General features: G+C 47.5%; 1 protein-coding gene across 2 annotated transcripts; it reads left to right on the forward strand.

The window, feature by feature from the left end:
* Positions 1,053-16,323, forward strand: ROPN1L (rhophilin associated tail protein 1 like). Of its 2 annotated transcripts, none has more exons than XM_021076812.1 (6): positions 1,053-1,190; positions 1,517-1,691; positions 3,310-3,433; positions 5,599-5,760; positions 10,743-10,918; positions 16,139-16,323. In XM_021076812.1, exons 2-6 carry the CDS (start codon positions 1,561-1,563, stop codon positions 16,200-16,202), a joined length of 657 nt encoding a protein of 218 aa, XP_020932471.1. In that variant the 5' UTR covers positions 1,053-1,190; positions 1,517-1,560; the 3' UTR covers positions 16,203-16,323. The 2 variants fall into 2 exon arrangements, with proteins under 2 accessions (XP_020932471.1, XP_003361906.3); XM_003361858.4 differs by having other exon boundaries at positions 1,058-1,190; positions 1,537-1,691.

Consider the following 26,831-nt stretch of genomic DNA (forward strand, 5'->3'; position numbering starts at 1 on the left):
GTTCAACATCACTCATTATTAGAGACACGCAAATCAAAACCACTCTGAGGTACCACCTTACACCAGCCAGAATGGCCATCATCCAAAAGTCTACAAACAAGAAGTGCTGGAGAGGGGGTGGAGAATAAGGAACCCTCTTACACGGTTGGTGGGATTGTAAATTGGTGCAACCACTGTGGAAAGCAGTATGGAGATTCCTCAGAAAACTAAACATAGAACTCCCATTGGATCCAGCAATCCCACTCCTGGGCATCTATCCAGAGAAAACACAAAACACATCTATCGCAAAGACACATGTACTCCGATGTTCACTGCAGCACTATTTACAATAGCCAAGACATGGAAACAACCTAAATGTCCATCGACAGAGGAGTGGATCCAGAAGATGTGGTACATATACACAATGGAATATTACTCAGCCATGAAAAAGAACGAAATCAGCATTTTTAGCAACATGGATGGACCTAGAAACTATCATGCTAAGTGAAGTCAGCCATACAATGAGACACCAACATCAAATGCTTTCACTGACATGTGGAATCTGAAGAAAGGACAGACGGAATTTCTTTGCACAACAGATGCTGACTCACAGACATTGAAAAACTTATGGTATCCGGAGGAGACAGTTTGGGGGGTGGGGGGATGTGCTTGGGCTGTGGGATGGAAATCCTGTGAAATCAGATTTTTATGATCATTATACAACTACAGATGTGATAAATTCATTTGAGTAATAAAAAAAATTAAGAAAAACAAGAGATGCAACGAGAACGTGCTGTGTAGCAGAAGAAAATCTACTCAGTAGTTTGTAAGAACCTATATGGGAAAAAAGAATGGATATATTTATATGCATGACTGTATCATTTTACCATACACCTAAAACTAATACACCATTGTAAGTCAACTTTACTCCAATAAAATTAAATTAATCAAAAGAAAAAAAAAAAAAAAGTCCTTTTCAAGTGAAACGTTCTGCTCCTACAGCGAGGTAAAGGAAAGGACTGCGAAACCAGACTGCGCAAGCGCATTGCTCCACCATTTGTGCGCGTGCGCGGCTCCAGGGGGTGGAGCCCGCACATGTTTTGGTTGCTTGGATACCGCTGCGAAACAATAGCGGTGGCTTGCTGCCCAGTTGCTGGGTCTGCGCTAGAACCAGCGGTTGGCCCTCATTTTCCGAGGAACCGGAGGAGCGGGTAAGAGCCTTCGCCGGCTGCCGGCGCCTCAGGAAGCCAGCCTCTTGGCCTGCCCTCAAACCCAAAACTGCCGCCCAGCCCCGGTCCCCGGCCCCTCCAAACCCGAGGAAAGGTGGGCAGCCTGCCCTGGCCTGGTTTAAACGCACCACCCCCGGCCTGGTTCAAGATCCCGGACCCCGCCCAGCCCCGCCCCAGACCCTCTTCCTCCACTAGGCTTCAAACTGGGGACCCTGGACCCCGTGCTCTGGCCCGGCCCCTGGGTCCCCTGGCCGTCGCGTCTCTCCGAGTGTCCTGGGCTGGCCAACCAGCCTTTTCTCCCTCCGCAGCACACCTTGATTCTTTCCAGCCTGGTCCTGGTCTGCGGAGAGCGATGCCGCTTCCCGACACCATGTTCTGCGCACAGCAGATCCACATTCCCCCGGAACTGCCAGACATCCTGAAGCAGTTCACCAAGGCTGCGATCCGCACCCAACCCGCCGACGTGCTGCAGTGGTCCGCGGGGTAAGTTCCACCGGACTGGGACCTTGGAGAGCCCCCTGGTCCCCTTTGCCCAGTCGTGCCTAGTGAGTCCTCCTTCCTGGACAATGCTCAGTACCCTGAGTACCGGCAAAACCTTTTTTAGCATTGGTATCTACACCTAATATAGTATTGTAGATACCATACACCTAATGTAGGTACCAGTGGTTTTGGTATTTACACCTAAGTATCTATCTAGGAAGCGTCGTGGTTTATTGACCACGAGACCAGAAATTACTGCAAAATGCCCATTTATCTACAAAGCAATGGCAGCTCTATTGTTGGAGAGTGATATTTATGCAAGTAGACTAAAATTTATAAAACAGTTACATTGGGTAAAAAGTTTCTGCCTTGTGTTATAAACTCGAACTATCACAGTCCCTTTATTTGTGAAATGATTTTTACAAGGAAGAATCTTATGGTTATATTCTTTGTCTTCAGAAAATCCTCCAGGATTGAGTACCTTTTGAGGTTATTGGAACCAGAAAGACTAGTTTATGTCAAGTAACCATCCCAAGGCTGCTGTAAAGTTAAACTTTGCCCAGCTTAGTTCAAGCATATGAGCGTCACAGTTTATTGCAACAAACATTCTGCTTCTAGGAACAGACATTAAGTTAACAAAATATGTCTGAACTTGTCCTAAGAGCGTGAAAGTTGAATTTGAGGGGGTGGAGAGAGAAAAAGGGGATGAGATATAAAATTTCTTTTAGTCCATCAAATATCTATTGATCTACATTTTGTTACATGTTCAGAGATGTTTTCTAACTACTTGTATCTTTGAAATTATTACTGGTAGCCCTGGATGATTTAGTGCCTTATTTTCCTGGATATGGCATTTCTCTGACAGTGGTAAGGTTGTGAGGGCAGCAAATGATGTGGCTTCAGCAGCCATTCTCAGCTGCATGCACCCACAGAGAGTGAGCTTCCAGAAGACCCTGCCTGGCACCCCTCACCCTCCAGCCAGACCCCCGGGGTCCTGTCCCCCTCCTGTCTTGTTGCCCCAGACTCTCTCTGTGTCCCAGCTTCTTCCTAGTATTAGCACCAATATCCATGTCCCAGAAAGGAATGATTGAGTGGGAAAATACTGAAGAAAAAAAAAAAATACCAGGCAGGAAAGGTGAAGAGTAGGGGAGGTTGGCCCTGAGTTGGCCAAACAGGTGACTTCCCTGTTCTGAGTGCCTGAGACCCGAATAGGCAGAGATGCTTGAAATCAAGCCCCTCGAGAAGCAGGGCCAAGTCCCCAGCTGTCAAAATGATACTACTGGACCATGCCCTTGCACTTGGGTCACATGGGGCCCTGACCTCCACCTCCTCTAGCAACATCTCAGGACCTCTAGTGGCATCTACTTGATGAGATTAGCATGTGTCGTGAGACCCCCAGGAGTGCAGATGGGGGCCTTGAGACAGGGGCCACCATTCTCCCCACTCTGCAGACAGAGAAACTGAGGCATGTGGAGAATGTTAAGTCAGTTGAGTAGAGGGGCTGGGCCAGGGACCTAGCACAGTCCTCCGTCATCACTGTCTCCCTCTGAGGTCACTGATGAAAGTGCATGAAGTCAGCTGGATGCACAGATGAGCCTTCAGCAATGCATGTCGTTGTCAGGTATTTTTCAGCTTTGTCAAGAGGAGATCCACTTCCTGTAAAGGACAGAATTGAAATGCCCATGGCCACTCAGAAAACAGACACAGGCCTGACTCAAGGACTCCTTAAAGTTTTGCACAAGCAGGTATAAGATTGTCTTTGTCATCAGTCAGATGAACTTGAGATAAAGCTTGGCAGAAACCTCCCCATCATCCATACAAGCCCTGCTTCCCTTTGGGAAACCTCCAAGTTTATTCAAAGAAGGAATCTTGTATTCAGTGGCCTTTCTCTGGTTTAAAGAACCCCAAATAGGAGTTCCCATTGTGGCTCAGTGGGTTATGAACCTGACTAGCATCCGTGAGGATGCGTTTCTTTCTTTCTTTCTTTCTTTCTTTCTTTCTTTCTTTCTTTCTTTCTTTCTTTCTTTCTTTCTTTCTTTTGCTTTTTCAGGGCCAAACCTGCGGTATCCTCATGGATATTAGTTGGGTTTGTAACCCACTTAGCCACAACGGGAACTCCAAGGATGCTGGTTTAATCTTTGAGCTTGCTCAGTGGGATAAGGATCTGGCATTGCCATGAGCTGTGGTGTAGATCACAGACTCGGCTCGGACCTGGCGTTGCTGTGGCTGTGGTGTAGGCTGGCAGCTGTAGCTCCACTTAGACCCCTCGCCTGGGAACTTCCATATGCCATGGGTGCGGTCCTAAAAAGAAAAAAAAAAATGCTATTCATGATTATACTGAAATAGAATTTCTTTTAAATACCAAATTAAGGAGTTCCCATCATGGCTCAGCGAAAATGAATCCAACTAGGAACCAAGAGGTGGCAGGTTCTATCCCTGGCCTCAGTCAGTGGGTTAAGGAGCTGGTGTTGCCATGTGAGCTGTGGTGTAGATGCAGCTCAAATCTGGTGTTGCTGTGACTGTGGCATAGGCCGGCAGCTGTAACTCTGATTAACCCCTAGCCTGGGGACCTCCATATGCCACAGGAGCGCCCTGAAAAAAAAAAAAAAAAGCTAATAAATAAATAGCAAATTAATACATATGATGCTGCTGGACCAAAAAAAGTATCTGAAAATATGAAATTCCAGATATGGTGGTTGCAAAGATCCTTTTGAAAATTATGCTAACATGATAATCCACTGCCTTCTTCATCTGAAATACTGCTCTTGGGCATTTGATTTCCAGCCCTCCTAAGAGCCCTCTCGACCCACCATCTCTCAGAGAGTTAAGAGGAAGTAGAATTTATCAGGTGAATTGCTAGAAATCGGTGGTATACCCCTGATTTTTGTTTGTCTTTAACCCTGATTTGATTTGATATCATTATTAGTATTTTGGGCTGTGCCCAGGGGATGCAGAAGTTTCCTGGCCAGGGATTACATCTGCACCACAGCAGTGACAGTGTTGGATCCTTAACCACTAGGACACCAGGGGAAATGCCTTTAGCCCTAATTTTTAAAGTGACTCCTCCCCATTATAGATTTGAAAATCCTGTGTTCCTGTCCAGGGTCCAATGAATTCTGAAAGCAGGATTTTCCCATTTCTCTCTTAAGAGAAAACAAATAACACTAAAAGGAAAAGACTCACTAAGATGGCTCAAAGCTCTTCCACACAGAATACTGCTAGCGGATCGTAGAAGTTACCAATTTCATAGATTGTCTAAAATAGTAGAAGAAATGCATTGATTTTCAGTTTTAGATTTCTCCCATTTAACTGTTAACATGCGTGGGGTGGGATTTAATTTGAAATTATTTTTATTGTTAAGTATTTCAGACAACAGAGAACAGTGTGCCCATGGTGTCTGTTGCCCATTTTATTATCATGACATTATGCCGTTATGCCTTTTTCCTTTTTTTTAATTTTCACAGCTCCACCAGCAGCATGTGAAAGTTTCCAGGCCAGGGGCTGAATTGGACCTACGGCTGCTGGCCTATGTCATAGCCACAGCAACACTGCCCTGAACTGAGCCACATCTGTGACCTACACCACAGCTTACGGCAACACTAGATCCTTAGCCAAGTGAGCAAGGCCAGGGATCAAACCTGCATCCTTATGGACACTATGTCGTGAGCCATAGTGGGAACTCCTTTTTTTCTAAGAAATAACTTCTCCCCCTTCCCTGCCCTTTCACCCCCTACCCCTCCACAAAGCCCCATCCTCTCCCCTCCCCTCCCCAGGGCGAACAGATGTAGTGAATTCAGATTTCATCTTTGAACCAGGATGGGTACTTGAGATCTGTTTAAGTACAAGTGTTATATTATTGTTGGGGACTTTTAAACTTACACAGATTGTGTCATGCTGTGTTTTTAAACAGTGTAGCCACAAGGAGTATGTGGAATTAGCAGATCTTGAGCAGAAATGGAAAAATTTGTGCCTGCCAATAGAAAAATTCAAAGTGCTCTTGCAGTTGGATCCTTGTGAAAACAAAATCGAATGGATAAAATTTTTAGCACTTGGATGTAGCATGCTTGGTGGGGTACGTACCTATTAATAGCATATTAATAATTCTGAGTAATCATAGGCCTGGGTTAAAAATAATTTAGATGTCTCGGTAACTGAAGGAACACTTTCATTACTTTGTAATTTTGTCTTAGAAAGGCAATTTTTTCCAGATACCTATAGTATTTTAGGTTCATAGTTAATTTACAGAAGTTAAATTCTTATGAATGCCTCAATTTAAAAGATGGTAACAGTAGACAAAATATATAGATATTGTTAAATGTGTTTTAAGTTTTAAAAGAGAATGCCTCAATGACTTTATTAAATATACCTCGTTTGGTAAACTAAAAATATCTGTTTTCCTCATCTGTGCAAAGAGGCATACAATTTTCTATTTTAGTTAAAATCTGTTATTAGTAACTAATAGATACCTTGCTGATGTTAAAAAGTATAACCCATAAGACTTGAGAATAAAGACAAAACAGCTCTCCAGCTTGTGATCTGAGGAGGTAGCTGTGGTGGGGAGGGAGTAGAAATCTAGAATCTCTCTTTGACTTAAGTATTTGGGTCAAGTGCAAGGAGGGTTACCACTTTGTTCATGAAGAAAGGGCTTGAGAAAAGAGAACTAGCTCTCTTTATTGCAGAGATGAGCAAAGTTTGCTCACATGCTCCCTTCAGTCTTTGGCCCTCAGAGCAGATAACTGGCTAATTCATGGCCGTTGTTACCTGGGGTGCCCTCATCACCTGGGGTGCCCTCATCTCGGGTCCATGCATAAGCCTCCTTAATTCCACTTTAACTTGTAAGAATTATTTTATGTCATACCACCTTGCACGACCACAAACACAGCTAACTCCCTACAACTAACTTCCAACCCGTCCCCTTGGCACCCCCACAGGAAGATTCGGCCCCCTGACCTCATGCTTCCCATTGATCACACACGCACAGGAGAAATATAAATATGTGTGTGTGTATATTTTTTTTGCTTTTTTTTTCTTTTTTTTTTTTTTTTTGCTTTCTCAGGGCCACACGTGGCATATGGAAGTTCCCAGGCTAGGGGTCAAATCAGAGCTACAGCTGCTGGCCTACTCCACAGCCACAGCAACACCAGATCTAAGCCGCATCTAGGACCTACACCACAGCTCACAGCAATGCCAGATCCTTAACCCACTGAGCAAGGCCAGGGATCGAGCCTGCATCCTCCCGGATACTTAGTCAGGCTTGTTACTGTGGAGCCACAGCAGGAACTCCTACCCCGAGAAATGCATCATTTAATTGTAGCTGATTTTACCTTTATGGAATATAATTATGTTGTTGCTAATCTTCTGGAACTTTGCTTCATTCCCAATTAGATTTCTGTCTCTATTCATCTGTAGCATTACAGATGCTGTAATTCATTCATCTCCTCTACTGTGAATATATATCCACTGAATGAATATACTGCAGTTTACTGGTTCTCCCAATGGCCCCAGCGAGAAACTCTGAAACCCCAATAAAGTCGGGTGTTGGGCTGGTTACTGTCAAGTGTTGCTCACCTTTGTTGCCTGCAGGCAATGTTTCTGATCAGCCACAGAGAAGGCCTTGGCCAGACCCCTCAGAAATAAGTACCATTCTCCTAAGCCCTGAAATCACTGGGGAGAATCCCAGTGGAGTGTTGTTGAGAAGGACAAAGACAAATTCAGTTATTAGAAGAAATTTTATGTTGCTTTGCTCATCTAGAACCCTGTGAAAGCCAGATTTTAATAATATAAAATTAATATTTGATTTTATGGTTTGTGCCTCTAAACTTAGTTGTGAAGTTTAAATTTTTATAATGATGAGAAATTGGAACACTTCCTATTTGGGGGATCCATCTTTGTAATTTATTTAAAAACTACCTTTAAAAACCAAACCAACTCTGTTTTGCAAGGCCTCTCTCCATGCGACACTAGGGTGTGACACTAGATGGAGACATTTGTTAAGGATGGAGCTAAACCAAATACTGGGGAAGGGACTGGAAAACAGCGCGTGCACACACACACACACACACTCAGCTCTCCTTTTCTTCCTATAACTTGAGCCAGTCCCCTAACTAAGGAATCTTTGATGTCATCCTTTGACTCTCTTCCAGCACCAGTGCCCCTTCCCACTGGCCTGGGTAGGAGATTCATGGTGACACTTGCTTTGATGCCCATGTTGGTGGGGCAGCTTGGAGGCACCCCAGTAACACGGCGCTGTGATTCCCAGGAGAGTGGCTCTTGGAATTGTCATGAGAGCAGCTGAAATTCTGAAACTGGAAGAACCATAGAACTGGCCCTTTAGAGGCTCCAGAAGCAGCAGTGCCTCTACGCCAAGCTTTCCATGTGTCTGCACTTCAGTCTGCGATGCAGCTTAGGTGCACTTGCTTGGTTGACAACAGCACAGTCACCTCTGCCTGGAGGAATAGGAACCGGAGAATAGAGGGGCCACAGGCAGGAGGTTGAGGGGAGGGGGGCGCCTGCTGGGACAGGGGTCCTTGTGGCTGGTGACATTAGCCTTACCACCCACAGCCCTTAGAAAGGGAGAAATCTGTTGTAGGAAAACAAACTCTCCACACCAAGCAGATTTACTCTATGAATCCTTCTGGCTATAAAAATTGCTGAAAATCTTTTTGTCCGAAATATTAACACTGGTAATGTCATGGCGCCTTTGCAAAGAGAAGTGATGCCAGAATGTTTTGATGTATTTTTCCTTAAAAACCTCTTCCTCAGAAGTGTTTGAACATCACATCACGCAGACGCAGCCGCTGACTCCTCGCCAGCTGCTTCCTCCCTCCACATCCTCACTGAGGCCCTGAGGTTCCACACTCATGATGACTTTCCTCCGCAGCGTTGGATAAAACAGCAGAATCTAACATAGCAACACGTCTCTGGAATGTTTCAAGCAAGGAACCTGTAAAACACACAACTTAGTTCACCAAGTCCTCCCTCAGGACAGCCTTTCCAGGGGCTGGTGTGTGCAGTGATCCTTGGAGAAATGAATGCTGTCATTTTTGTAATCAGGGCATCATTTTGCCCCCTGAGTTGGGCTAACGTCAGAACTGTGCCACTACCCTTGCCTTCTGTCACCACAGGGCCATCAGTCAGGGCGGGGATGGGTAGTGGCTTTGCAGATGCGCCGAGTCCCAGCCTATGGGGAGAAATGGACTCATCTCCTCCAGCCAAGCACCAGGTATCCAGGCACCTGCCCCTGTCACTGGCTCCCAGGGCCAACCCAGTGGCTGTCATCAGTGGTGGAATATGGTGGTCACAGGCAGAGCTCAGGAGGCCAACTCCCTGTGTTCTGGTCCCAGCTGGCTTACCTGGGGCAAGTTACTCAGCCTCTCTGGGCCCCACTGACCCCATCACACAAGGTGAAGAGTAAAAGAGATGCCAAGTCAAGCTCTCAGAGGAGTCAAGTAAAAGAGATGCCAAGTCAAGCTCTCAGAGGGTACCAGCCACTGAAAACTTTGGGCAAGAACCTCATTTCAGTACACTGCCTTTCCCTCCTGCTGCTGGAAGCACAGGTGATTTTTCTCTGATATTTACCGTGATAACCCAGTCCAGTCCCTGGAGCTTTGAAGAAACAAAGCTGCTGTGTTGTAAGAGGACCTTAGAGAGGCTCACGTATCAGGAAGCTGCATGTGGCCTTTAAGGTCTCAGGGGGGCCTCTAACCAACAGCCGGCAGGAAGCCAGGCCCCATTACAGCCTTCCAATTGCGAAGAGTTCCTCCAACATCCTAAGGGTGGTTGGAAATGGACCCACCATCAATCGAGCCTCTGTATGAGAACCAATCCCTGGCCACCACCTGCTTGGGGCCTCACAGTGGACCCGGCTAAGCAGTGCCCAAGCTCCTGACCCACAGAAGCTACAAGATAATGAATGTATTGTTTAAAAAAAACAAAACTCTTGTGTCCCTAAGGACGTGGGACTCACCTCCTCCCAGTCACCTTTCTTGTCACGCAAGCAGGGCTGGCTGTGACTGGCCATAAATCTGCAGCTTTCCTCTGGAGATGGTCCTCTGTAGCCACCCCACCGTTTTTGGTTTTGTTTTTGTTTTTGTTTTTTTCCTTGCTCTTTCTTCCTTGTAAATGCAGCCCAGATTCATTCCTGCAGGAGTTTTATAGGCTTACTGTCTGCACTCTCTACTCTCTTCTGGAGAATGTTAGCAGCCTGCTCTCTGCGGGCCAGACAAAGCCTCATGAATTTGGTGACAACATGCTTTCCAGGGCTGATTTCCTACCTGAGATCAACCATCTGGCAAAAATCCTGGAAATTTAAGCCTAGTACCAAGACTAGCCCTCGCTGACCTTTGTGGGCCTTCCCATGGAGGGTGTTTTACACAAGCCATGCCTCCCCCGACCCTGATCGCAAGTCTGCACGCCTTCTTGGTTTGAAGGGGTGGGGGGTGGGGGATGGTCAGCATGCTCTGGAATTCTCTGGAAGCTTGTGCTACCTGGGGGTGGGAAGGCCTTCTGACTGAAAGTCAAGGATGTCGGCGGGTGGTAGTGGCCTGGGTGACTGGCCCAGGCCTGTTGCTTTCCTGACCTGTGACAAAGCCCAGAGTGAGGGGTGAGCCTTGCCCAAAGCCAACTGGGAGTCTGGCGAGCACATGTGCCATGCCCTGCCAGTCCCCACCCTGTGCAGGTGGCCTCTGCCTGGGGACAGTTTGTTCCTTCCCTAGGAAACTCTTGGGGCCAAGGTCTGGCGGGTCCTGCTCTGTCTCAGGAAGTCTGTCGTCAACAAGATCAATACTTCCTCTTCTCTTTAAAAGTCATTCCCATGTAACATAAAATAAAATCTGGATACTAAAAAAGTTTTCAGGCCAATTGCATCCTGATCAGACCTTTTCTTATTTCTTTCTTTATAGCAATGTTAAATTCCCCTCGTTCTCAATTTAGAACATATTTTGGGGGGAATTTCTGTAAGATGTACTCCGGTGTTTATTCTGCTGCTGTCTTTGCTTCTGGTTTTAGCCAGTCCCAGTAGTAACTGTTTCTCCACCTGCTTTGCGCTGTTTCTAGTCATTAAACACCGCAATGAAGCACTTGTGTGAGATACTGACCTCTGACCCCGAGGGCGGGCCTGCTCGCATCCCCTTCGAGATTTTCTCCTATGTCTACCGTTACCTGTCTGGACTCGACAAGGAGATACCTGCGTCGGACACAGAGTCCTACCTCTCCTCTTTGAAAGACAAAGTGTAAGTGCATTCATACAGGTGTTTGGAGGACTTCCTCTCACTCTGCTCCCAGAGGGCATTGTTCCAGCCTTTCCCACCTTTGGGAGAAGGGGAGGGGGACACATGCTGTGCCCCCTGGTGTTGCCTGTGGGAGGCGGTGCCATTCTCTGCACACTTTGCAGGGAGAAAACTTATCCTATCGTTAAGAAATGAGTATCCAGGAGTTCCCGTCGTGGCGCAGTGGTTAACGAATCCGACTAGGAACCATGAGGTTGCGGGTTCGGTCCCTGCCCTTGCTCAGTGGGTTAACGATCCGGCGTTGCCGTGAGCTGTGGTGTAGGTTGCAGACGCGGCTCGGATCCCACGTTGCTGTGGCTCTGGCGTAGGCCGGTGGCTACAGCTCCGATTCAACCCCTAGCCTGGGAACCTCCATATGCCGCGGGAGCGGCCCAAGAACCAAGAGATAGCAACAACAACAACAACAAAAAGACAAAAAGACAAAAAAAAAAAAAAAAGAAATGAGTATCCAGGAATTCCCATCGTGGTGCAGTGGTTAACGAATCTGACTAGAAACCATGAGGTTGAGGGTTCGATCCCTGCCCTTGCTGAGTGGGTTAAGGATCCGGCGTTGCTGTGACTGTGGTGTAGGTCGCAGACGCGGCTCAGATCCTGCATTGCTACGTCTCTGGCGTAGGCTGGCAGCTACAGCTATGATTAGACCCCTAGCCTGGGAACCTCCATATGCTGCAGGAGCGGCCCAAGAAATGGCAAAAAGACAAAAGAAAAAAAGAAATGAGTATCCAAAATGTCAAAATGTGTTGATGCTTTTTTTTTCTTTTCTTTTTAGGGCCGCACCCACAACACATGGAAGTTCCCAGGCTAAGGGTCCATTCGGAGCTGTAGCCTCTGGCCCGCCCACAGCCACAGCAACGAGGGATCAGAGCCTCATCTGCGACCTACACCACAGCCACAGCAATGCGGGATCCTTAACCCACTCAGCAAGGCCGGGAATTGACCCTGCATCCTCATGGATACTAGTCGGGTTCATTACCACTGAGCCACAATGGGAACTCTGTGTCTAGATTCTTAATTACGGGATGTCAAATGGTTTAAAACCAGGGCATGTTCAAAAGAAAGAATTCATTTATCAACAATGAAACACGGAAATGGGTCACTGCAGCTGGAGGGTGTGAGTGTGGAGCATGCTGTGCCCCTGCCCCCAGGTTGTGCTGCTAGGGTGTGGTGGGGGGACAAGAAGAAAGAGCAGCCCTGGCAGAGGGTAGTGGTGACCCCTCTGAGGCTGGTGACTGGGCCATCCAGGCAGCGGGAGCCTTGTGATTAGAGGGGTGCCCCCCCCAAGCTCCCAGGCCTGGCAGTGTCCCCCACCCTGACCCCTGCAACCTGCCCTCATAGCCACTGCCCCCAGGTGCTGTGCCCAGCGTTGTCTGAGCCCCAACACCTTTCACCTTGAGACAAAGATATGCTTATGGAGCATTGCCTCTGTGCCAGGATGTAGTGCTGGGTCAGATTATAATAGAGCCAGGGTTCAAGAAATGGGGATGGTGACAGTGACGGCAGCACTGTGTCAGCCCTGCCTGCCTCACCACTGAGAAGCCGGAGCCCAGCAGGCCAGTCACCACCTCCCAGGCTGTTGTCCCCTCCCACTGTCCCCAGCCATCCTGTCTGGGATGCCAGAGTTGAACCCGGGCCTGGCTCCCACCTCACTTCCTCCCTGTGGGGACCCAGGCTGCCCCACAGCCCATGCCTCTGTCATCATCTCCCCTTGTTCAGCCCTCCCCATCCCTCCAAACTAATTTCCATTCTCCCTTCTTCACACCGCACCCCTTTGAGGCTCCAGACTCTGGTGTCCCATCCTTCTTCCCTCTTGTCCCCTCTGCCTGGGCTCCTCCCTCGGGGTCCTAGTCCCATCATCACATGCAGGTTCAGGCCATGCCTTGGCCTTGCTTCCCAAACCTGACCACGGGGATGTCTGGTGCACAGGTCAGGCTTAAAACATCCCAACAGAAACTCATGTCCCCCCAAAACTCCCCTCTTCAGTTCTTCTCCCCCCTCTCGTAAATCGTGTCACTGTCTCTCCACTAGGTCGAGAGAAGACATTGGGGACCCTCAACCAATGCCCCTCTCCTCCCTACCCTCTCCATCCCTACCTGCCATGAGCACTCTGCTCTCTCCACCAGCACCTGCTGCTGCCTGCCCCCCTCCACTCCCTCCCCATTCCCCCCACTCCCCCTTTCCACTCCCTCCCCACTCCCCCCACTCCCCTCCTCCAGTCCCTCCACTCCCCTCCCACTCCCCCCCCACTACACGCACAAATTCTGGCCTCACCACTTTCCCAAGGCCATATCTCCTGCCTGGTCTTGTCCATTCTCCAGACAGGCCACTGTCCTTTAAAATGATCACTCAGGTCACTTCCCATCCACGCCTTCGCAGCTCACAGTGTCTGACCCCTGCCTGGTTAGTGCAGTGAGGATTTGGAGACAGCAAAGCCTGTCCTAACTTCAGGCCTTTGTGCTTGTCTCAGACCCCCTGCCCCTCTGCACCGCTGCCGAGTGTCGCCTGCTCAGGGAGGGCCCCTCTAAAGTTCTCTGCCCATAAGGCAGCACCTCTGCCCTTCTCTCCCTCTGTGAGGGCATCTTCCGTCTGTATAGGGGCACAGCACAGCCATGTGAGCGCGTTTACCAGTTGGCGTGGCGCCTATGGGCAGATCAGTGCTGGGGGCATGAGTGGTGGAGGTGGAGGGGCATGGGAGCCTCTGAGGAGTTCAGATTATGCCTGATGGCACTAGGGAGCCATATAAGGTCTTAGAGAAGGAACATTGTGTAATTCTTGGTCAGAAGACCCCTTGAGGGGCAGCTGTAAGGAGACTAGTTATGAGACTTTTGTGAAGGTCCAGACAAGAGCTGATGGAGAGGGAAGAGGCTCTTTAGAGCGGTTGGATTTGGGTGGCTGGTTGTCTACGCGGAGTGGGGAGAGAGGGACTTCCGGGATGGCCCTAAATGGCTCTGAGGGAATAAACATCCCACATGCTGCCCAGGAAGGCCCTGGGTGTGGCAGGACTTGTGAGTTGATAGGCTGTGGGGCAGGCCAGAGCGTGTCAGGGAGCACAGATCTGGGCTGGAGTCCTCCAGGAGGACGTCCCAGTGTGAGCAGAATGCTGGGGGGCGTGGAGGGACAGCGGAGTCCAGCCTTGGAGGAGGGGGCAGTGAGTGAGGAGGAGAGCTGGGTAGAGCAAGGGACGGGGGAGGGTAGCGAGGGGTCTTGTCCAGTGTGGCAGGCCCCAGAGCTGTCCTTTATGCTGGCCACAGAGGGCCCTGTGCCCCTGGCACTGGTGATTTCAGGGGAGTAGTGGCGGTGGAGGAGATGGAATATGGGCTCAAGCTGCCCTGGAAAAGGCTCCAGCCCCGGGGAAGGGGGAGGTAGGCAGTACCTCTGCAGGGAGGAGCAGGGCACCTAACTGCCAGGCTGGTGCCTGGTGCACCCTGACCATGAACAGCCCCCCACAGGAAATACCCGGATGGACCTGAGCACTCAAGTAACTGGTCCTTAGAGCCAGGCACAGAGCTGGGCTTTCTTAGTTGTCCACGATAGCAAAACCATCCCCAGTTGTCACCTAGATGGAGGCGGCAGGCTGCATGGCGAGCACCCAGCCCTGTGGCCCCAGGCCTGGGTCAGAAACCGACCCCCACTCCTCCATCACAAACTTGATAGCTAGGCTGCTGTTTACAGTGAGAGTGATTTCTTTTTTGTCTCTAGCTATTTAGCAATCATTTATTCACTCCTGATTCGTTTGTTCATTCATTCATTCACTCACTCCTCGCTTGATCCCCAAAGTGTTGCAGAGCCCTCGGTATCTCCTTGGCAAGTGATGCTGGACTTTGCCCTGCACTGCCTTTCATGGCCGCTCAGGCGGTGATGGCCATGGGGGTTGCCTATAGAGAGACAAACCAGGCTGGGCAGATGAAGCTGGGGAACCGCCCTGGCCTGACCTTGCCAGGGAGGCCTGGGATGCCCTGGCAGGTTAGAGCTTCCCACCCATTGCCAGGAGGGCCCTGGTGTGGTTGTTCGAGTGAGATATGTTCTTAAGCCACAGATTCTGCCTGAAATGAAGAATCACTGTATTTTATGAAGAAAACCCAATTAAATTCCACTGCATTTTTCGTTCACCCATCCCATGGTTAATGATTCCTCCCTGCCTGTGGGAATAAGCTCCAGGAGTCATTGCTTTGGTATCAGCAGGACAAAGACAATTAGGATGCTCTTGCTGTCTGAGCAGAGGTCAGGTGCCCTGCGGTGGGAGGTCTCCCCACAGCCAGGAGGGCAGGTGCTCAGGGAGACCAGCCTGGTCCCCCATCAGCCCCCCCATGGGCCAGCGGCCACAATGGGAGACTATTTAGCAGATGTAACTCCCTCCCCTGGGCCTCTAAGAGGTGGTTGAATTGTTGGCAGAATGTATTTTAGAACCCCTAACTTGTGTTCCTTTTACTTTTTTACTTTTACTTTTAAATACTTTTTAACTTACTTTTAAATACCTTTTCTTTTCCTTTTTTTACTTTTCCTTTTTTTTACCTTTTACTTTTAAATATGAGCCCTCAACACAGCTCTCATTTTCTCACTGACATTGAAAATGAACCTTGTTGTAGTTCAGAATTTTTACACTTACTAAATGTTGTCAGTAGAAATTTACTAATATTAACTTTTTTTTTTTTGGCTGTGCTCGTGGTATGTGGAAGTTCCTGGGCCAGGGATTGAACCTGTGCCACAGCAGCAACCCAAGCTGCTGCAGTGACAATGCCAGATCCTTAATCTGCTGTACCACAAGAGAACTCCCTATCTTTTAAGAAATAATACTATCTGTAGATAAAAAGAAAAATCAAAAGATATACTGTTGTCAATGCCAAAGCTTCATAGACTTAAAGACAGTCATTTGAGTTTTACTGGACCAACTTTTTAAATAGGATGCTTTTGTTTCACTAGTGACTGAAATTTGAGTTGTCAATAAAGAAAAATCTGTAAACATAGTACCTATTATTTCACCTAGAAATAAATGCCCGTTTTTTTGTATAAGAAAGTAGAATGCTTTATTTTTAGAGGTAGGAATTACTGTTTTGAGACTGTAAATAATCAATTTTAAGGTAAAACTTACCTATTATACTGTGTTCCATAAAAATTGTACTGTGTGCTATAAGCAATCACTAATAAGTCTATCTGTTTCCAATTTAGAGACTCTAGAAAGAATGGCATGGTAGGACTTTCAGATTTCTTCACTCTAAAGAAGAAAATTTAGAAAACCTGGAAAAGAAAACTCAGAAGACATAGGCCACTTACACAGAGAAGAACACATTTTAATGTCAAAACAGTGCTTTTGAAAACCTCGGCACCAAATACAACTTGTCATTAACCACACACATATGTAGTGTGAGTCTTGTTTAAATGGAGGGTGGCCAGTGTCTCATGGGGCCTATTGATTACTTTTCACTGTGTTCATAAGGACCTTAAAAGCAAAACATTCATAGGAGTGAAATGACCTCTTCGAATCAAACAGTCTATTAGGATGCTGCAGAGTAGGGAGGGGGATGGGCAGTTCCTGAACTGCCTTTTGCTTTTCTTGTGCAAAGCCTGAGCAGCAGGAAGGCCTTTGCTTCCTGGGAGGAGAGGCTTCGTTGAAGCTGGATCATCTCTGTGACGGGAGGGCCTGGGGGCTTCCTGGCTGGGAGAGCAACCATGGCCGGGAAGCAAATTGAAGAAACAACTGGGGCCAGCACTTGGTCCATTGGACAAAGAACAGCATCTGAGACCCTTTCTTTGCTTTCTTTGTATAGATTCTTCAGAATGCCAGTGCCAATTAATGTATCTCAGATTATTGCTCTGAGAACTTGGGAATGGTTTAACCTGTTGGGTCTGCAGATTTGTTACCCACCCTAATACGTGTTTTTTTGTTCGTTTGTTTGTTTTGGTCTTTTTAGTGCCACACCTTCAGCATATGGCAGTTCCCAGGCTAGGGGTTCAATTGGAGCTGTAGCCACCAGCCTACACCACAGCCACAGCAACATGGGATCCAAGCCACATCTGTGACCTACACCACACCGGCTCCTTAACCCACTAAGGCCAAGGATCAAACCCATGTCCTCATGGATGCTAGTCAGGTTCATTAACTGCTGAGCCACAATGGGAACTTCCACCCTAGTACATGTTATCGGGTGTTCAAAGACTTGTGAAGGCTCAAAGTTAGGAGGTAACAAATTAATCAAAGTTAATTTGTTGTTATCTAAAAAAGTGTGTCATTTTTTGCACTGAAAAGTGTAAAATATATCATTCATCTGGACACTGGACATTTGAGATGATCGTCTGCCTGGACTTAGGGTCAGCCTCCCAGTGAACAGACACTATAGCAAGACTATTTGTAAGATTACCAGGAACTTTTCAGAGCTGGAGTTTTAAAAGCTTTTTACAGTTTTTGAGTTGCTTTAAATCTTCTCAAAATTTGGACTTCCCCAAAGAATGTACATATTTTTCTTTCAACTATAATGCCTCCATACACAGGAGTAAGAAGAAAGATAGCTTAGGTTTTGTGTAAGTACAGTGGTAAGTTGTGTGGTGTGATTAGGTGTGTGCAGGGGAAGTACTATAGCAGAAGTGCCATAGCAGTAAGGCGTGTGCAAAGGAAACGGGTGTGCAAAGTAAGGGATGTGCGAAGGAACACACCCAAACAGCACTCGGACGTCCCTGCGCCCCTGACACAGACCTCGTGCAGGGTACAGAGGGTTTTGTGTTTTAAGCCAGGCAGTCAGCCACCTCAGGAGGCACACATGGTAGAGAGCACAGGACGTTTGCATGTGACGAAGAGAAGAGATGCTGGCTTGCCATCAGTCAGGAGACAGGACAACTTAATACAACCAATTCACAGCTGCTCCTCAGAGGGAACAATGAAGAAACAGATGGGGAGACCCCCTCTGTCCGAGGTTATGGATGCAGCTCTGGAGAATGACTTGGAGGGTTTGCAAGGGTTGAGCTGCCCAGAGTATCACTGGGCCCATCGGAGATCAGCTGGGTACCTGGGTGAACAGACTGCTAGACTCTTGTCAAAGTTGGGTGTGGAACAAGCTGACAAGGAATTTTGAGGAATGAAGGCCACAAAGAAGCATCCTCAGGAAATGTTTTCCAATGAACCTTTCCCAAGGCAACTGCTGGAGGGTTTCAGACCACCACAGAGATTGGAGGGGTCAGCACAAGGACCAGTAGGAAGCACTGAATGTACATTTATCCATAGAACTGAGATGAAATGCCGGTGATAAGGGATTTGCTGTTGCGGGTCATGGTTGCACATTCTGACAACCTAGGTCCCTAACATCTCAAACAAGGTGCCCGCCTGAATTGGCCATTCCCAAGCTTACAGGGACAGAGGCTGTGACTGCCCTGAGGCCTGCTTGCCAACAAGGGTCTGTCCATTCGGCAGAACTCGGGAGGAAACTTGATTTCATTGCAGCTGTCCTGTAGGGAGGTTGTGGGGGAGGGACATGGAGCCCCAACCACATCTTGTCCCCAGAGGCCAAACTCTCATTTACCAAAAGAACCTCATCAAATTGCTGACCAGCCAAACTGACTTAGGTCAAAATGACAAATTTGGATGGAGTTTTATAAGACTGAATGGATGAATCTTGTCATAAATAAACTTGTTAATGTGGACATCTGAACTCACAAAACGTAAATCAGGGGACACTCTCTCACTCTCAAAAAACATGTTTCAGCAATGAAAGAGAATGAAGTAGTGAATGGATAAATTGTGGTCTATCTAAACAATGGAATATTATTCAGCTCTAGAAAGAAATGAGCTATTAAGCCATGAAAAGACATGGAGGAATGTTAAACGCATATCACAGAGTGAAAGAAGCCAATCTGAAAAGGTTACACACTGTGTGTTGACATTCTAGAAAAGGCATACTGTAGAGATACTAAAAATATTGGTGGTTTCTGGGCAGAGGGGCAGGTGATGAATAGGTGGAGGCCACAGGATGTTTAGGGCAGTAAAAATATGCTGTATGATCCTATGATGATGTCCAAACCCAGAGACAGTACCCAGTCCCAAGAGGAACTCCACGGTAAGCTATGGCCACAGGCTGATAATGATGCATCGGTGTAACAAATGGACCTTCTGGTGGGGATATTGATGGTTGGAGGCCGTGTGTGCATCTGTGCAGTGGGCACATGGAATGAAGTATCGACGCCGGCTGCAGTATGGATACCTGTTAACCGTCCTGCTGGAGGACAGGCTCTGGGGTTTGTTCCTGGTCTTAAAAGGTGGCTCTTCCTCAAGAATGACTTTGTCATGGAACTAGAAATGACATTCCTTTAACAATTTCCAGGCCCCCAAATCATTTTGGTCTGATTGAAGGCTCTGTCAGGGCCCTAAAGTTAAAGCAAAAAGAGCTTGACCCAGAAACAGGAACTCACTTTTGTCTAGTTGATGCCACCAGAACACATATGTCATCCATCTGTGGGGGACCTGAGGTGGGGTGGGCAGTCTTGTGACCAAAATGCAAATTCTGTTTCGGAGGGGAAAAGGCACATCTCAATAGTCAGGTCCAAGCTAGGTTTCCAGAACATTCTTTAGAGTTGACTCTGGATCAGCAGAGTTCCGTAAGGGGACATAAGGTGGCTGTCCCCTTAATGATGGGCCATAGGATGTCCCAAGAAAGAATACCAAAGTTGCCCCTTAGGTCTGACCCCACACCCAGACCTTCAGGCATGGTGCTCTCTCCCTGTCCACCCCACTACCCTGCACTGTGAGGTCTTCCTCTGGGTCACTCCCAGCTCAGCTTCAGCCCAGAGGCCATAGCCCTGAGTTGACCACCACCACTGGGTCACCACTGTGCCTTCAGAGGCTGGCCCCATGGAAGTGGACCATGAACTAACTGTGATTAACGAACCATAAAGGGAAATCCCTTTTCTGTCCCATTTTGCTGAGATCCAGGGGTACCCTGTTCCAACACCGACTCAGGCCCTGTGCTGCTCTGTGCCCATACTGGCTGGTATGCTCTTCAGTGACCAGCTGTTAACTTCCCAACCTTGGGCCTTATCTCATTCAAGTGAGCACTTCTGTTCTCCTGCTGATTTGGGCCCTCAGGCGACACCGACCCTGCTGAATCACCATCATTCCCATTAATGCCCTGCAGTTATTTTTTTTTAAATAGCCGTAGGAAGGTTGGCTTTCAATCAGATTGTTAACTGTCTCTGGAGGGCTCACTCAGATGGTTTAATAACTACAAGCTTTGTTGCAAGTACCATTAATTAATCAGCATGTTGGATAAAATAAACTGCTCAAGCAGCTGGAACTTTTTCTTTTTTTTAGGGCCGCACTCGTGGCACAAGGACGTTCCCGGGCTAGGGTTCGAATGGAGCTATAGCAACACAGGATCCGAGCCTCATCTGCAACCTACGCCACAGCTCACTGCAATGCTGGATTCTTAACCCACTGAGCAAGGCCAGGGATCAAACCCACATCCTCATGGATCCTAGTCGGGTTTGTTAACCGCTGAGATGCAAAGGGAACTCCCATGGCTGGAACTTTTGAATAAAGGAGCCCTCAGCACAAAACCCCTTTCCTGCAGGACCCTGCAATGGGGTCCAAGAAGGCCTGAACCATGAGTAGCCGAGGGATGAGGAACCCCCTTAGCTTGAGGACAGAGGTGGCAGATGGCCACCTCTGGACTTAGCTCTTCCAGAGACCAATAAGATATTTCCAATTAAAATCACTTAAAAAAGAGACTTTGACAATAATGGGGACTCAGGATTAGAAAAAACATTCCTGGAGTTCCCGTCGTGGCGCAGTGGTTAACAAATCTGACTAGGAACCATGAGGTTGCAGGTTTGATCCCTGGCCTTGCTCAGTGGGTTAAGGATCTGGCATTGCTGTGAGGTGTGGTGTAGGTCACAGACGCAGCTTGGATCCCGCATTGCTGTGGCTCTGGTGTAGGCCGGCAGCTACAGCTCCGATTGGACCCCTAGCCTGAGAACCTCCATGTGCAACGGGAGTGGCCCTAGGAAAGGCAAAAAGACCAAAAAAAAAAAAAAAAAACCATTCCTGGCACTTCTGAGCTGTGGGTTTGGAAAATATTGGCTCTCCTCTGATTCGGGGGGTGGGTGGGCGGGTGGAGTGCGGAAAAGGCTTGGAAAAGACACAAGATGCAAAACAGCCAAAAGTGACTTTGACTTTAGGACTTAGGAAATGTCTGTCCTGTTGAAACACAGGTCCCTGCAGCACAACCAGCTAAATACTTGGTTTCGGTTTTCAACCTACTTGTCAACTTTAAAGAAACTAGTTTTTGTTTTGTTTTGTTTTTTTGGTGTTCATGATGTGTAAGAAAGAGAAAAGGCAGAAGTAGCAATGATTTTGGAAATATGCCATCACCTGGCAGGATGGAGTTCCCAGGCCATTGGGCAGGGCCAGTGAGTTTGTTCTTAAAATGATTTGGCTCCAAGTCACTCATTTAACTTTTAATTAGCTGTTATTTCCTGGCAGTCACTGGCATACTTGTAAATTCTTATAACAGGAGAAAGTCAAGCTTTATAAATGGCTTTCAAATGCAGTGAGATTTTATGTATGCTCAATTTAACAATTAATGAACAGTAAATATATAAATTAATCATTGTTGATTCTGCTATTTCTGTGATTTGCAGCCCATAATTTTTTTCAAGACTTAAACATTTTCAAAGGTCCTTGAAACACTTGTAAGGCCTGAGGCTCTGTGCCTAAGCTCTTCAGGAAATTCCCAACTCTTATTTTCTTGCAGAATTCATTCTCCTTGGTTATCAAAGTAGAGTCTCTCCAGAAGCCCTTGGGGTGGGCTGCAGAAGTATAATTAACCCCTTTTCTAGGGGACTGAACCCTAGAAGTCAGAGCCCCAGGGCATCCAGGTCCTCCTCTTGCACCAGGGCGCAGGCCCACCCACCTAACCTAACTCATCTGCCCCTCTAGACTTTTCCAGTATCTGCCCCATTTCCCTGGGGCTGACTTTCCTTGAGGTCAGAAGACTCAACATGTCAAGGAAACTGAATGGGTGTTGATGTGTTCAAGTGCAGTTTTCCCCAAAATGGCTAGATCCTTCCAGAAGACTTGTGTACAGCTGGTATGTATCCCCACCAAAATGGGGCAGGGGTCTATTCTTTCCTGTGCTGAGATGAAGCTGTTGGCAGAGGACGGAGAATGCTTCCCTTTTGGGCACATGTTGTACTCAGTCACCACCCCAAACCCCACCCCGTGTTTGAATCTAATGTGATGAGGAGTTAGAAGGGACATGACCAGGATGGCTGGACAGACTGGGGCCCCAGGGATATTTGGGTTGGGATAACAGCCAGCTTAGACCTACTAAGGTCTAGGCCCTGTGCTAAGGGTTTGTTTTTGTTTTTTTTTTACAGCTCACATTACCTGTGTTTTACAGGTGAGGACACTAGGTTGCCCAGGGTGATTCGGGTCGAAAGGGATGGGGCTATGACAAAACCTTGGGTACCCCTCAGAGCCTGGGTACCCCTACTATAAATAAAAGGGGAAGGGGAAGGTGGTTCTAGGGGAAGGGACAGTGATGGAAGAATTCATTTCTTGATTTTCTATTGGAAAAATGTGTAGATTGGGCCAAGTAATAGGGACACACAAACAGGGTTTGAGAGGAAGGCTTTGTAGAAGACTGTTTACCAAAGTGCAGGGCAGGTTAAGGGGGACCCTCAGAGGAGAGCGCAGGGCCCTAGGCCAGCTGTAGAGGGGGCTTTATGTGGTAGTGTTGCCAGAACTCAGCCTCTGTTATCAGTGCCAAATGGAAACGCAGAGACAAAATTTTGGGCAGAGGAAAAAAAATAGCTTTATTTCTTTGGCCAGGAGGGTCGCAGCAGGCTAATGCCTTAAAGACTGTGCCCCCCTTAGGAGAGGAAAAACAGGGCTGCAGATAAGGATTCAGGGTAGAGGTAAGCTTACACTGTTTTCTTTTTTCTTCTTTTTCTTTCTTCCTTTTTTTTGCTTTTTAGGACCACACCTGCACCATATGGAAGTTCCCAGGCTAGGGGTCAAATCAGAGCTATAGCTGCCATCCTATATCACGGCCACAGTAACATGGGATCCAAGATGCATGTGTGACCTACACCACAGCTCAGGGTAATGCTGGATCCCCAACCCCCTTAGCGAGACCAGGGGTTGAACCTGTATCCTCATGGATACTAGTCAGATTCATTTCCATTGTGCCACAACAGGAACTCCTTTTTTTTTTTTTTCTACATTGTTTTCAAAGCTGGTGTTCAGTGGTCTGTCTAGTGGTCTTCTTTCTGGAATAAAAAACGCTTCATTAACCCCTTCCATTCATTGGGGGGTTTATTTCTGTAGAAGAATTCAAAGATATTGTTATCCATAGTCCTTGAAGAGGGACCAAGACCCTGCCCCCAAAGCTGCACTATTGTTTCCTGATTGTTCCCCTCCCTTCCCTGATTAGCAACTGTTGGAACCTGACCTTTGGAACCCAGGGAAGATCATGGAGGCTGAAGTTTATTCCATAAACACAAGCAATGGGGGACATGGAAAGGCTTATGTGCCCAGGAGCCCCAGAGGGCACTAGCTCAGTTACAGTAGGGGTGCTGCGCCACTGGGGTTCGGAGAGATAGCTGGAGCTGGGGAGAAGTCTCCCAACAGAAGCTGTGGATTTAGTTGGGGGCAGTGATGGCCATGCCTTGGGACCCACAGAGAGGCAGCTGGAGGAATAAATACCCCCATCTGGTGTGCCTCCCACTCTCTGATCTTCTGCCAGCATCTTAAGCTGACCAAGAACAACCAGAAACAGTCAAGGAAGCCCCGGGCAACAGAGGTCATCGCCTCTGGCTCTGGAGAAGGGAAAAGCAAGGAGAGAAATGCTCAGGGTCAAAGAAGTGGAAAGTATCCAGCACACAATTATTCGTGTGAAAAACAGGTGGGGGAGAAGAGGAGTTGTGTCTCTACTTATTCATGTGTATGTCTGTAGATGCATAATCATTTTTGGAATGATAACACAAAAAGACACAGTAGAAACTTCTGAAAAGAAGTGACCTACTTTCCATGGTGTAACTTTTTATCTACTGTTTGATTTTTATCTTGTGCATTTATTATATATTCAAACCATCCCTCCATCAATCATTAACAAGAATTGTTGTTTTTGTGCCAAATATGGGCTTGGGATGCAGCCAATAGGGGCATGCAGGTGATCTAAGCTAGGCCAATCATAACACTCCCCTCCTGGCCACAGGGATTGGTCAAAAGTTTGGCACATGATTCACACTCAACCAATCAGAGCCTCCCTTGAGTTTTTCATCCTAGAGCTGGGAGGGCGAGGTCCTTCTTTCCTGTGGTTGAGGCCTCATCAGCATGTGGGTCTAGAGATGTCCGTGGTAATAGTAGCTGACAGTTACAGGATTTTTACATTCTATTGAAACCTGTGAGTTGCAGATACACTGTTTTTTACCCTCAAATGGCAGTTTCATCTAGTTTAACGGAATATACACCAGGTCCTCAAGGAGAGGGGCCTATGCAAGGCAGGTTCACCACCACAGTGGGAATTTTGCAGCCAATTAGGATTCTGCCTACTTTACCTACATTAACTCATTTAATTTTCAAACAGCATCTCATAAAGTGGGTATCATTGTTATTAACCTCATACTAGGGCTGTGACGACTGAGGAAGAGAGGGACTGAGCGTTTCGTGGGGGAATGCAGAGGCCTTGGTGCTCTCTTGCCTCCCCCTCTGCTGGGGCCCCCATGTGGAGGGGCCTCCCTGCAGTGCAGAGGACAGGCAGAGCGGCAGCATCCTGAGGGGTTAGGATCCTAGCCCTATGCCTCTCCAGGGGCGCACCACCTCAGCTGGGCTCTCAATTGTATTATACTCACCAATCAAGGCCCTGCAAGATCAAGGGGAGTATCTGGTACTTGCAATAGACTGGACTTTTAAATCAGTTTCCCCATGCAATCAATTGAACTGCATCCCTCCAAAAACTATGACCATGTCTTTTTTATTTTTTTATTTTTTTTGTCTATTAGGGTCGCACCCACAGCATATGGAAGGTCTCAGGCTAGGGGGTGAATCGGAGCTGCAGCTGCCAGCCTACACCACAGCCAGATCTGAGCTGCATCTGCGATCTACACCACAGCTCATGGCAACACTGGATCCTTAACCCACTGAACAATGTAAGGGATCAAACTCACATCTTTATGAGTAATAGTTGGGTTCTTAACCTGATGAGCTGCGATGAGAACTCCAATATGTCCACGTGTTAACCCTGGAAGATGTGAATGTGGCTTTGTCTGGAAACAGGGCCTTTGCAGATATAATTAAGAATCTCAAGCTCATCCCTGATTTAGGGTGGGCCCTAAATCCAATGACTGGGGTTTTTATGAGAAAGACAGAAGGACACTTGAGACCCAGACATAGGGGAGGAGGCCATGTGAAGATGGAGGCAGAGACTGGAGTGATGCTGCCAAAAGCCAAGGATGCCTAAAACCTCTGGGAGCTGGAAGAGGCAGGAAGGGTCCTACCCAAGAGTCTTCAGATGGAGCATGGGCCCATTGACTTAGACCTCTGGCCTCCAGAAATGTGAGAGAGTATATCATTGTTGCCTTAAGCCCCCCAGGTTGTGGTTATTTGGTACCAGAGATTTGGGAAAGTAATACAACCCATTACCTCTTTTCTTGCCAACTGTATTCAGAGAGGGCATCAGAAATGGAGTCAAGCTCTGAGATGGTCCAGAGTAAGATCTGGATTTGGTTTTCTGTTGATCCCTGAGAAGAAAGCCCTTTAAGGGAGTTACCGTTGTAGCTCAGTGGTAATGAATCCCACTAGTATTCATGAGAATGTAAGTTCAATCCATGGCCTCACTCATTGGGTTAAGGATCTGTCATTGCCATGAGCTGTAGTGTAGGTTGCAGATGTGGCTTGGATCCCACATTGCTGTGGCTGTGGTGCAGGCTGGCAGCTGCAGTTCTGATTCCACCCCTAGCCTGGGAACTTCAAACATGCTGCAGGTGTAGCCCTTTTTAAAGCGGGAGAGGAAAAAAAAAAAAAAAAGTCCTTTAAGTATTTCAGAGGTGGGGAGGGGACATGGAGAGTGGAAGCTGAAGAATAGTGAGAGAATCTTGGCTCATTTAGAAGATCCGAGCAATTTCTATAATGGGGCATAGCTAGACTTGCTCAAGATAATTTTCTAATTTTTATAGACTTTCTATGAGTCTCTGTGGTGGGCAGGATTCTGAATGGGCTCCAAAATTCCACCCTTGGTCTGTACATCCCATATAATTTTGTGTCCTTGAGTGGGTAGACCTGAAAATAAAAAGGGACAGTGACTCCCTTGGTTATGTCATATTATATAAGAGGCAGAGGTAGCTGAACTAGAGCGAGAGGCTCCTGCTGGCTTTGAGAGCTAAGCTGTCATCGTGAGTGAGCCAGGTGTTGAGGACCTGACAGTGACCTACAGCTGACAGCCAACAAAGAACAGAGGACCTCAGTCTGCTGACCTCAAGGAACTGAATTGTGTCAATGACCCAGATGGTTTGGAAGCAAGCCCGCACATCAGAGGAGTGAGCAGCCTCAGCCCCCACCTGGACACGGTGCCTCTGCCAGGTGAGCTGAGGACTCAGCCAGCCCATGCTGGGACTCCCCACACATCGAAATGGTGAGACAATGAATGTGGATGGTTTGAAGCTGCTAAGTTTGTGACCATGGGTAACAGAAAACAAATGCCCTTTCTGAACAAAGTGCCTCCCATATTGTAAATGAATGGACACTGCCAAGCGTGAGCCTTGATTTTACATTTTTAAACGATCTCATGTTAAAAACAGATGTATATTTCTAAGTCATATTTTAGATGAATCACACATTAGTTAAAAAATGAGAGTCTCTAAAGAAAATAGAAAAAAA

This window comes from Sus scrofa, chromosome 16 (assembly GCF_000003025.6).
Source record: "Sus scrofa isolate TJ Tabasco breed Duroc chromosome 16, Sscrofa11.1, whole genome shotgun sequence".
Lineage (NCBI taxonomy): Eukaryota > Metazoa > Chordata > Mammalia > Artiodactyla > Suidae > Sus > Sus scrofa.